Source organism: Ranitomeya imitator, chromosome 3 (genome assembly GCF_032444005.1).
Source record: "Ranitomeya imitator isolate aRanImi1 chromosome 3, aRanImi1.pri, whole genome shotgun sequence".
Classification (NCBI taxonomy): Eukaryota; Metazoa; Chordata; class Amphibia; order Anura; family Dendrobatidae; genus Ranitomeya; species Ranitomeya imitator.
Genome location: NC_091284.1, coordinates 4388423 through 4401354, shown reverse-complemented (window position 1 = coordinate 4401354; position 12932 = coordinate 4388423). Strand labels below are relative to the sequence as shown.

The 12932-nt window shown below is 49.8% G+C and overlaps 1 protein-coding gene across 1 annotated transcript in view; it reads left to right on the top strand.

The window, feature by feature from the left end:
• Positions 1–443: 443 nt before the first annotated feature.
• CASQ2 (calsequestrin 2) overlaps positions 444–12932 on the top strand; it is a 94796-nt gene continuing 82307 nt past the window's right edge. The window contains exon 1 of the mRNA XM_069760402.1: positions 444–698. Coding sequence (XP_069616503.1) covers positions 465–698 — 234 coding nt within the window. The 5' untranslated portion in view covers positions 444–464. The remainder of the gene's footprint in view (positions 699–12932) is intronic.

The following is a 12932-nucleotide window of genomic DNA, read 5'->3' as shown; positions in this document are numbered from 1 at the left end:
GACCATCGCAGCATGCTGCCATTTCACTCGCAAGTGTAATACGGACAAGAAAAAACGGAAGCTGCCCCATAGAGAAATACTGGTCAGAGTGCTATGAGATTTTTTATCGCTCAGCACTCGTCCGTATTACAGACTAGTGTGACTCCGGCCTTAGAGTTGCATAGTATGAAGAGCAGCATGTGGCCAACAGCACAGAGTATTTCAGGAGGAGTGTGATGTCCGGAATTTCAGCAGTTCTCGGATGGAGGGTGCCCAGAGAAGACCCTGGTATATTGTACAGTGAGGGGGGCGAGCTGGGACCTGCCTTTGTGCTTGTGACCCGTCACCTCCTGGCTAATCCACCTCTATTTATAGTCCTGAAACAACTGTCTCCTAAAAATGGAGAGGGGAGTGAGAGAGTGTCACTATGTAAGGTGGGCACGAGCGCCAGGCTCCTCACAAAGCCCTGGACCACGCTCCCCTCCATGCCAGCCCTCCGTCTGCTGTTGTGCGGGGCCCTTCTCGCCCTTTGTGGGGCTGAAGATGGTCTACACTTCCCCTCCTATGATGGCAAGGACCGTGTCTTGGAGCTGGGTGAGAGGAACTACCGTCACCTCATGAAGAAGTACGATGTCTTCTGCGTCTTCCTGTGCGAGAGCCCGGCCGCCGGCGACAAGACAGCGCAGAGACAGGCGCACATGACAGAGCTGGTGCTGGAGGTGAGTGCCCCCACAGTCCTTACACATGGCGGGCAGGGACGGTCTGCGGAGAGAGGGGAGCAACAGTCTGAGGGAAGCGACGGTCTGCGGGGAACAACAGTCTGCAGGGAGCAACGGTCTGCGGGGAGAGACGGTCTGCGGGAAGCAACGGTCTGTGGGGAGCTGGGAGCAATGGTCTGCAGGGAGCAACGGTTTGAGGGGAGCGATGGTCTTTGGGGAGCGATGGTCTATGGGGAGTGACGGTCTGTGGGGAGCGACGATCTGCGGGGAGCAGGGAGCGACGGTCTGTGGGGAGCTGTCACTGACCGACCTGACATCTGCAGAGCATCGCAGGGCTTCTGTATTCAGATGCCTCTCATCTGATGTCATGGCTCAGGTTACTGCTGCATGCACATCATCATCTTCATGAGGGATAAAAACTCGCGGTCAAATCCTCAAAGGGGAGAAAGCAGAGCTGATTTGAAGTGAATAAAGAAAGGTTTTTTTTTTCACTACCTCGTTGAGCTGGATTCCTCATTATTTCTTTAGTATATAACACAGCCTACGTAGTATATAGCACAGCCCACGTAGCATATAACAGCCCACGTAGTATATAACACAGCCCACATAGTATAAAGCACAGCCATGTTGTATATAACACAGCCCACGTAGCATATAACAGCCCACGCAGTATATAGCACAGCCCAAGTAGTATATAACACAGCCACGTAGTATATAACACAGCCCACGTAGCATATAACAGCCCATGTAGTATATAACACAGCCCACGTAGTATATAGCACAGCCCACATAGCATATAACAGCCCACGTAGTATATAACACAGCCCACGTAGTATAAAGCACAGCCATGTTGTATATAACACAGCCCACGTAGCATATAACAGCCCATGCAGTATATAGCACAGCCCAAGTAGTATATAACACAGCCACGTAGTATATAGCACAGCCCACGTAGCATATAACAGCCCATGTAGTATATAACACAGCCCACGTAGTATAAAGCACAGCCATGTAGTATATAGCACAGCCCACGTAGCATATAGCAGCCCACGTAGTATATAACACGGCCCACGTAGTATATAGAACAGCCATGTAGTATATAGCACAGCCCACGTAGCATATAACAGCCCATATAGTATATTGCACAGCCACATAGTATATAACACGGCCCATGTAGTATATAGAACAGCCATGTAGTATATAGCTAAGCCCACGTAATATATAGCACAGCCAAGTAGTATATAGCACAGACATGTAGTATACAGCCCAGCCCACGCAGCATATAACAGCCCATATAGTATATAGCAAAGCCCACGTAGTATATAACACAGCCATGTAGTATATAACACAGCCATGTAGTATATAGCACAGCCCAGGTAGCATTTAACAGCCCATGTAGTATATAACATGGCCCACGTAGTATATAGAACAGCCATGTAGTATATAGCACAGCCCACGTAGCATATAACAGCCCATATAGTATATAGCACAGCCACATAGTATATAACACGGCACATGTAGTATATAGAACAGCCATGTAGTATATAGCAAAGCCCACGTAATATATAGCACAGCCATGTAGTATATAGCACAGACATGTAGTATACAGCACAGCCCACGTAGCATATAACAGCCCATATAGTATATAGCAAAGCCCACGTAGTATATAAAACAGCCATGTAGTATATAGCACAGCCATGTAGTATATAGCACAGCCCACGTAGCATTTAACAGCCCATATAGTATATAGCACAGCACACGTGGTATATAACAGCCCATATAGTATATATCACAGACATGTAGTATACAGCACAGCCCCCCTTCCCCCAAGAATGGCCACATAGTCCAGTACTCACTGTTATAGATTAAAAAAAAAAACACTCCTCACCTCTCAACGTGCCTGTCATGGTTTACTGTGCTGTCGGGTCAGGTAGTTGCAGGGTTAACTCGGATGGCCTCTTTCTGGGTCCTGGGAGGCTTTTCATAGCCTCACTATGAGGTCAATCCTTGCGGTTTATACTCTGACCCTTGGATGAGTGTGTGTGACCCTGGTGTGCCTCTGCTTTGTGCAAGTACTAAAGTCAGTCTGTTTGGTTTCTGATCTGGTCCTGTCCCTGTTGTGATTCCTGCCTGCTGTTTCTGTGCCGTCTATTGCCCGTTTTGGTTTTCTGATCTCTTGCTACGTCCTGACTATTCTCTGCTCGCCCTTGTGTACTGCGCCGCCCTCTCCGTGTATGACCCCCGCCTGTCCGACCTGAGTTCCCCTCTCCTCTACTTCAGATTCCCTGTAGAATCCTGCACTCATCTCCAGCAGCAGGACGCTAAGCCCCGCCCCCTGTGGTCACATGATCGTAGGTCCTTCTGTTCTCTGCCATCCTCCGCACGCTGCTCAGGTCCCATCTGTCTGAGCTTTCCCTGTGGTATCTGACCCGGGCTCTCCGTGTGGGTGAGTCACCCTGTTCAGCCGTGGCAGTGCGCCGATGCTGACAGGATCCTGACAGTGCCCGCGCTGCTCCCTGCTCCGGTCTTGCCGGTTGCCACTGCACTGCCTGATACACAGCGAGTGCGCGATGACTTCATCACGCACCCGCAGCGGCAGTGTCAGAAGCAGAGTGAGGAATGATGGGAGAGGGAGCGTCAGGTGATGCTCTCTCCTCCATCATTTGCTTTGAACTTTACTGGCAGACACCGCCGGTATAGTTCAATGCGGCGGCGGGGGAGTTGGCGCTGGCGACAGGCGGGCCCCCCTGCCTCACAGAGGTCCCATAGAGCGGCTGCTGATGTGCCGCTAGCTCAGGGCCCCTGGGGGAGCGGCGGCCCTAAGCAGCTGCCTGCCCCTAACGCCGGCCCTGAATGGGCCCCCCTGTCTTGCCAGGGCCCCGGCACTTGCCCGGGTACGCCGAGTGCTGACGCCAGCCCTGATTCTAACATACTGTACCTGCATTATCCTACGTCACCACCTGAATGGAGAAAGGACGTGATGTCATAACCAGAGATGGGGCTGACAACCTCTCATTAAATACAGGCAGGTTGTCAACAGTAATAGATGATGATCACATCACAATATCAGTGATGTCATCACCGCAGGCCGGGCTGACAACCTCTCACTATATACAGGCAAGTTGTCAGCAGTGATAGATAATGATCACATGAAGGGGGGAACAGGCCGGATTGCTGTGGGCCAGAACTGAGTTCTCCTTGCCCTGAACCCTTCTTCTAAACAGAAGTCCGTCTTGTGTGTGATGTGTTGTGCGGTTCATTCTTTACTCACTTGTCACCTCCCCGTCCATGGGACCGGATCCAGCTATAGATGTGACAGGACAGTACCCCCAGCAGGGCGCTACCTTGTCCCAAAGTATCCTTCTAGCTGGACAGTAGCTTCAGTACCCCCAGCAGGGCACTACCTCATGCCAATGTCCCTTTCTCACTGGACAGTACCTTCAGTAACCAAAGCAGGGCGCTACCTCTTCCTAAGGTCCCCTTCTCACTGGACAGTAGCTTCAGTAACCACAGTAGGGCGCTACCTCATCCTAAGGTCCCCTTCTCACTGGACAGTAGCTTCAGTACCCTCAACAGGGTGCTACTTTGTCCCAAGGTCCCCTTCTCACTGGACAGTACCTTCAGTACCCACAGCAGGGCGCTACCCTGTCCCAAGGTCCCCTTCTCACTGGACAGTACCTTCAGTACTCTCAGCAGGGCGCTACCTCGTCCTAAAGTTCCCTACTTGCTGGGCAGTACCTTCAGTACCCACAGCAGGACGCTACCTCTTCCTAAGGTCCCCTTCTCACTGGACAGTACCTTCTGTACCCCCAGCAGGGCGCTACCTCATCTTAATGTCCCTTTCTCACTGGACAGTACCTTCAGTAACCACAGTAGGGCGCTACCTCATCCTAAGGTCCCCTTCTCACTGGACAGTACCTTCAGTACCCACAGCAGGGCACTACCTCATCCTAAGGTCCCCTTCTCACTGGACAGTACCTTCAGTACTCTCAGCAGGGCGCTACCTTGTCCCAAGGTCCCCTTCTCACTGGACAGTACCTTCAGTACTCTCAGTAGGGCGCTACCTCATCTTAAGGTCCCCTTCTCACTGGACAGTACCTTCAGTAACCACAGTAGGGCGCTACCTCATCTTAAGGTCCCTTCTCACTGGACAGTACCTTCAGTACTCTCAGCAGGGCGCTACCTTGTCCCAAGGTCCCTTTCTCACTGGACAGTACCTTCAGTATCCACAGCAGGGCGCTACCTCATCTTAAGTTCCCCTTCTCACTGGACAGTACCTTCAGTACTCTCAGTAGGGCGCTACCTCATCTTAAGGTCCCTTCTCACTGGACAGTACCTTCAGTACTCTCAGCAGGGCGCTACCTTGTCCCAAGGTCCCTTTCTCACTGGACAGTACCTTCAGTATCCACAGCAGGGTGCTACCTCATCTTAAGGTCCCCTTCTCACTGGACAGTACCTTCAGTAACCACAGTAGGGCGCTACCTCATCTTAAGGTCCCTTCTCACTGGACAGTACCTTCAGTACCCACAACAGGGTGCTACCTTGTCCCAAGGTCCCTTTCTCACTGGACAGTACCTTCAGTATCCACAGCAGGGCGCTACCTCATCTTAAGTTCCCCTTCTCACTGGACAGTACCTTCAGTACTCACAGAAAAACCTCTCTTGTCTCTTTCTCTTCTTGACTGACTAAAACAGATCCCCTCTCCCCTAAATCCACAGACCACAGGTCAAAATTGTTGGTACCCCTTGTTTAATGACAGAAAAACCCACAATGGTCCCAGAAATAACTTTAATCTGACAAAAGTAATAATAAATTAAAAAAACCTATGGAAATGAACAAATGAGAGTCAGACATTGTTTTTCAACCATGCTTCCACAGAATTATAAAAAAATGAAGCTCAAAAAATAAAAAAATAAAGCTAGGCCTGGACAGAAATTATTTTTTTTCAAAAAACTGACCGTCACATCCAAACATAGACTTAAGGTACCTTCACACTGAACAACTTAACAACGATATCGCTAGCGATCCGTGACGTTGCAGCGTCCTGGATAGCGATATCGTTGTGTTTGACACGCAGCAGCGATCAGGCCCCTGCTGTGATGTCGTTGGTCGGAGCAGAAAGTCCAGAACTTTATTTCGTCGCTGGATCACCCGCTGACATCGCTGAATCGGCGTGTGTGACGCGATGGATTCACTGGTAACCAGGGTAAACATCGGGTTACTAAGCGCAGGGCCGCGCTTAGTAACCCGATGTTTACCCTGGTTACCAGTGTAAATGTAAAAAAAAACAAACAGTACATACTTACATTCCGGTGTCTGTCGCGTGCCCCGGAGTTCTGCTTCCCTGCACTGACTTTGAGCACCGGCTGGCCGTAAAGCAGAGCACAGTGGTGACGTCACCCCTCTGCTTTACGGCCGGCGCTTACACAGTGCAGGGAAGCAGAACTCCGGGGGACGCGACAGACACCGGAATGTGAGTATGTAGTGTTTGTTGTTTTTTACATTTACACTGGTAACCAGGGTAAACATCGGGTTACTAAGCACGGCCCTGCGCTTAGTAACCCGATGTTTACCCTGGTTACCCGGGGACATGGGTATCGTTGGTCGCTGGAGAGCTGTCTGTGTGACAGCTCTCCAGCGACCACACAGTGACGCTGCAGCGATCGGCATCGTTGTCTAGATCGCTGCAGCGTCGCTAAATGTGACGGTACCTTAAGTGTGAACAGGTGCTGAACCTAGAGTAACCAACTTGTATGCAGTCAAATAAATAAGGCAGCACACTGCAGCGCTAAAACATGCAAACATGAAACACGAAAATTGAACTGCATTATTGCACTAGAAATATGAAAAATGAGAGCGTTTAGCGCATAAAAATGGCCAATTTTATGTGTACCTGGTAGCCACTTTACGGCATCTCTCTTTCCTTAGAATTTTAGTCCAAGAAGAGGTTTCACATGTACCCATTCAGATGGAGACGTTTATTCTCAGCGAGGAAAGGAAAGTGTAGGATCTGGTATAAGAGAGATGCCCTAAAGTGGCTAAAGGTACACATAAAATTGGCCATTTTTATGCGCTAAACGCTCTCATTTTTCATATTTCTAGTGCAGTAATGCAGTTCAATTTTCGTGTTTCATATTTGCATGTTTTAGCACTGCAGTGTGCTGCCCTATTTACTTGACTGGACAGAAATGATGGCACCCTTAACTTAATATTTTGCTGCACAACCTTTTGAGGTAACTGTCAATGAGACTTCTGCACTTCTCAACAGGTATTTTGGCCAGTCCTCAAGAGCAAACTGCTCCAGTTGTCTCGTGTCTGAAGGTTGCCTTCTCCAGATGTCATGTTTCGGCTATTTCCAAAATGCTCGATAGGATTTAGGTCAGGGCTCCAAGAAGGCCACTTCAGAATATTCCAATGTTTTCCTTTTAGCCGTTCTTGGGTGTTTTTAGCTGTGTGTTTTGGGTCGTTATCCTGTTGCAAAACCCATAACCTGCAACTGAGACCAAGGTTTCTGACACTGAGCAGCACATTTCTCTCTAGAATCCCTTGATAGTCTTGAGATTTCATTGAACCCTGCACATATTCTAGACACCCTGTTCCAGATACAGCAAAGCAGCCACAGAACATAACAGAGCCTCCTCCATGTTTCACAGTAGGAACAGTGTTCTTTTTTTGATATGCTTCATTTTAACGTCTGTGAACATAGAGTTGATGTGTCTTGCCATAAAGTTCCATTTTTGTCTTATCTGTCCATAGGACATTCTCCCAGAAGCTTTGTGGCTTGTCAACATGTAGTTTGGCAAATTCCAGTCAGGCTTTTCTATTGTTTTTTTTTCCAACAATGGTGTCCTCCTTGGTCGTCTCCCATGAAGTCCACTTTGGCTCAGACAATGACGGATCTGACACTGATGTTCCTTGCGCTTGAAGTTCACCTTTAATCTGTTTAGACGTTTTTCTGGCTCTTTTGTTACCATTCGTATTATCCGTCTCTTTGACTTGCCATCAATTTTCCTCCTGCGGCCACATCCAGGGAGGTCGGCTACAGTCCCATGGATCTTACATTTCTGAATAATATGTGCAGCTGTAGTCACAGGAACATCCAGCTGCTTGGAGATGGTCTTATAACTTTTACTTTTAACATGTTTGTCTATAATTTTCTTTCTAATCGCCTGAGACAACTCTTTTCTTCGCTTTCTCTGGTCCATGTTGAGTGTGATACAACCATGTCTCCAAACAGCACAGTGAGTATCTGTAGCCCTATATACAAGACACTCCCTGATTCCAGGATTGTAGACCCCTGTGATGATAGTTAGTGGACACACCGCGATCTAACATGTCACCACAGAGCACAGTGATATCTGTAGCCCTATAAACCGGCCACACACTGACTCCAGGATTGTAGACACCTGTGATGATAGTTAGTGGACACACCGCGATCTAACATGTCGCTTTTGTCACATTATTTTCAGGGGAACCATCATTTCTGTCCAGGCCTATTTCATGAGTTTTATTTTTTAGATTATTATTATTATTATTTATTGTTATAACATTTATTCCATGGCGCTTTACATGTGAGGAGGGGTGTACATAATAAAAAGTACAATAATCTTAAAACAATACAAGTCACAACTGGTACAGGAGGAGAGAGGACCCTGCCCGCGAGGGCTCACAATCTACAAGGGATGGGTGAGGATACAGGAGGAGAGATGACCCTGCCCGCGAGGGCTCACAATCTACAAGGGATGGGTGAGGATACAGGAGAGAGGATCCTGCCCGCGAGGGCTCACAATCTACAAGGGATGGGCGAGGATACAGGAGGAGAGAGGACCCTGCCCGCGAGGGCTCACAATCTACAAGGGATGGGTGAGGATACAGGAGGAGAGAGGACCCTGCCCGCGAGGGCTCACAATCTACAAGGGATGGGTGAGGATACAGGAGGAGAGAGGACCCTGCCCGCGAGGGCTCACAATCTACAAGGGATGGGTGAGGATACAGGAGGAGAGGACCCTGCCCGCGAGGGCTCACAATCTACAAGGGATGGGCGAGGATACAGGAGGAGAGAGGACCCTGCCCGCGAGGGCTCACAATCTACAAGGGAGCGGTGAGGATACAGGAGGAGAGAGGACCCTGCCCGCGAGGGCTCACAGTCTACAAGGGATGGGTGAGAATACAGGAGGAGAGAGGACCCTGCCCGCGAGGGCTCACAATCTACAAGGGATGGGTGAGAATACAGGAGGAGACAGGACCCTGCCCGCGAGGGCTCACAATCTACAAGGGATGGGTGAGGATACAGGAGGAGAGAGGACCTTGCCCGCGAGGGCTCACAATCTACAAGGGATGGGTGAGGATACAGGAGGAGAGAGGACCCTGCCCGCGAGGGCTCACAATCTACAAGGGATGGGTGAGGATACAGGAGGAGAGAGGACCCTGCCCGCGAGGGCTCACAATCTACAAGGGATGGGTGAGGATACAGTAGGCGAGGATAGAGCTGGTCGTGCAGCGGTTTGGTCGATCGGTGGTTACTGCAGGTTGTAGGCTTGTCTTCAGGCTCTTTTTGAAGGTTTCGATGGTAGGAGAGAGTCTGATGTGTTGGGGTAGAGGGTTCCAGAGTAGGGGTGATGCGCGAGAGAAATCTTGTATGCGATTGTGGGAAGAGGAGATAAGAGGGGAGTAGAGAAGGAGATCTTGTGAGGATCGGAGGTTGCGTGTAGGTAAGTACCGGGAGACAAGGTCACAGATGTATGGAGGAGACAGGTTGTGGATGGCTTTGTACGCCATGGTTAGGCTTTTGTTCTGGAGTCTCTGGGCAATGGGGAGCCAGTGAAGGGATTGACAGAGGGGAGAGGCCGGGGAATAGCGGGGGGACAGGTGGATTAGTCGGGCAGCAGAGTTTAGAATAGATTGGAGGGGTGCGAGAGTGTTCGAGGGGAGGCCACAGAGCAGGAGGTTACAGTAGTCGAGGCGGGAGACGATGAGGGCATGGACAAGGGTTTTTGCAGATTCTTGATTTAGGAATGTACGGATTTGTGAAATATTTTTGAGTTGAAGTCGGCAGGAAGTGGAAAGGGCTTGGATATGTGGTTTGAAGGAGAGATCAGTGTCAAGGATCACCCCGAGGCAGCGAGCTTGTGGGACTGGGGAGAGTGGGCAGCCATTTACTGTAATGGATAGGTTCGTTGGGGGGGTCGTGTGAGATGGGGGAAAGACGATGAATTCTGTTTTGTCCATGTTAAGTTTCAGAAATCTAGCGGAGAAGGATGAAATAGTGGACAGACATTGAGGGATTCTGATTAGTAGGGAGGTGATATCTGGTCCAGAGATGTAGATCTGTGTGTCATCAGCATAGAGGTGAGACTGAAAACCATGAGATTCTATGAGTTGTCCCAGGCCAAAGGTGTAAAAAATGGAGAAGAGCAGGGGCCCTAGGACTGAACCTTGTGGGACTCCGACAGATAGGGGCGAGGTGAGGAGGTGGTGTGTGAGTGGGAGACGCTGAATGTCCGGTCTGTTAGGTATGATGAGATCCAGGATAGGGCCAAGTCTGTGATGCCAAGAGATGAGAGGGTCTGTAGTAATAATAAATGGTCCACTGTGTCAAAGGCAGCCGACAGGTCGAGGAGGACAGAGTAGTGTCGCTTGCTCTTGGCGGTTAAGAGGTCATTGGTGACCTTAGTTAGGGCAGTTTCAGTGGAGTGGTGTGACCGGAAGCCTGATTGTAAGCGGTCAAAGAGGGAGCAAGAAGAGAGATGGGAGGACAGTTCAAGGTAAACGTGTTGTTCCAGTAGTTTGGAGGCATAGGGGAGAAGAGATATAGGGCGATAGCTAGATACAGAGGATGGGTCAAGAGAGGGCTTTTTGAGGATAGGTGTGATGGAGGCATGTTTAAAGCTTGAGGAGAAACACCAGTTGTTAGTGATAGGTTGAAGAGATAGGTTAGGGTTGGGATGAAGACTGTGGTGAGGTTTGGGATGAAGTGGGATGGGATCGGGTCTAGTGCACAGGTGGTGAGATGTGATCTTGAGAGTAGAGTGGAAAGTTGATCTTCTGTAATGGAGGAGAAGATGGTTTTGGAGGTGGAGGGCTGGGAAGTCGGGAGGAAGGGCTCTGGGGGTTGTTGACCAAAACTGTCTCTGATGTTATCAATCTTCTGTGGAAGCATGGTGAAAAGCAATGTCTGACTTTTATTTGTTCATTTTTATAGATCTTTCATTTATTATTACTTTTGACAGATTCAAGTTATTTCTGTGACCATTGTGGGTTTTTCTGTTATTAAACGAGGGGTACCAACAATTTTGACCACGTGTGTATTATCTTCACTCTGATGATCAGGATTCGACTCTGCCCCCCTTGCTTTGTCCTCTGGACTCTGACCCCTGTGGCTTTTTATATATTTCTTCTGTGTCACAGCAGGTGACGTCCCTCCTACACTCACCCTGCGCCCCCTTCGTCCAGTAGAGATAGGCCTCCATACCGGTGATGGTCACATCGCTCCCAATGTTGCAGCATTTGCCCGATGGTAGCGACGTGTGGCCCTTATTATGTGTCTGTGATGAGGCATGAAGCGCAGGATACCTCTAGGTGGAAGCGGGATCAATCCGAAGGGTATAAATGACAGATGCTGTGAGGAGCGGAGGTTATCCCACCAGCCCTGACACCCAGAATCCACCCAATAACCCTCCCCAGTCATATATAATGTACAGCCCCTTCACCATTGACATTGAACCAGAGAGAAGCTATAATGTTCTGTGAATCGAGGCTGTTCTGCAAATGACATTTTCCATCACCAACTCTGATCTGTGACATGTGAGAGGGGCAGAAAATGCTTGTGAGGACTTTATTCTACAGATATAGATGCAGCAATAGTGCAGCGCCCCAGAGATCTGGTCGTTACAGTATGGCGCTCTGCCACTAAGGGGAGTGATGGTACGTCTGATGGCACTAAGGAGTTCTCCTGACCAGGTATCACCAGAACACATTACACTTCACACTCCGGCCACTAGGGGGAGCAAAAGGCTTTATTTATTGGGCCACTCCTCACACTGGTAAAACTAGGGGCTGGGGAGGAAGTTAGTCAGAAGCTGACTGGGTTGGATTCAGGCAACATCCCGTGGCAGGGGGTGTTGCAGGGAGAAGGCACAGGGGGGTCCCTGTCAGGCGTGGGAACCTGGCAGGTGCCTAGCGAACAGAACAGAACGTTACGGAACCGCGCCTGCACACCTTGCGGCGGTATCCTAAGAAAGAGACAAGAGGGGAAGAGTATTGTGGAACAGTGTAAACGAGATCAAGCACAAAGGAGAGCCAGTAAGAGTCGTGCCGAGAGAGGAAGGCAACATCCTACTGAGGCGCATAGTCGGTGGCCGGATCACCATAGGAGTAACTGACTTCAGGCCTTACTTCAAATTCCGCTGCACAGTTAGTCATAGGTTGGCTGTCTACCTTACTACACCTGCGAAGACATAGGGGGCAACATTGGGAGAGGGGGCATCTCTAGGGTCCCGGAAGAGCTCCGAGCCTTCCCATCAAACGGGTGGTGTCCTAGCCATAACATACCTGGGGGACGTTAGAAACTAGTAACATCTGGAACCAAAGAACGAGAGAGAAAGAGCTGTAGAGAACGAACGAACGAGAACAGCAGTTGTGAGGACTATTCCGAATGCTCAGCAGGGTAGGACTACAACACACAGGCGCTAGTGGTAGGCAACGATTTCCATCTGCGAGGGAAACTCTGGATGTGCCATCGGACCGGCCGGTCTCTGATAGCCCTGTTAAACGTACTCTGGATTGAGGATCCTGAAGTCTTCAGTAAAGAGGTAAAGAGACTGCAACCTTGTGTCCTCGTTATTGCCTGCACCTCACACCATCGCCATCTACATTACTGGGAAGCCCTGGGGATTTACTTCACCTGTGGGAAGGTACACCATCCAGCTGCCATTCCATCACCCCAGTGGACCCCACAGCAGCGTCGGTCCCCACTGACCGAACACCACAGGTGGCGTCACGAACCCCTGACAGACTGTACTACCACCTGCATTGGACGCCCCTTAGCAGGGTCACGGACCGGGTCTAGGCACCGTGACAACCGCATAACCGAGCAGAAAGGACCGGTACCGAGTAACCCGTGGCCCTGTGTCTGGGGGCGCTCCAATAACACAATTTATGAATAAGGAATTGGTGCAGGAACAGAGAAAATGGTGAGACGACAAGAACATAACGTTCCAAACCCAAACAGTAATA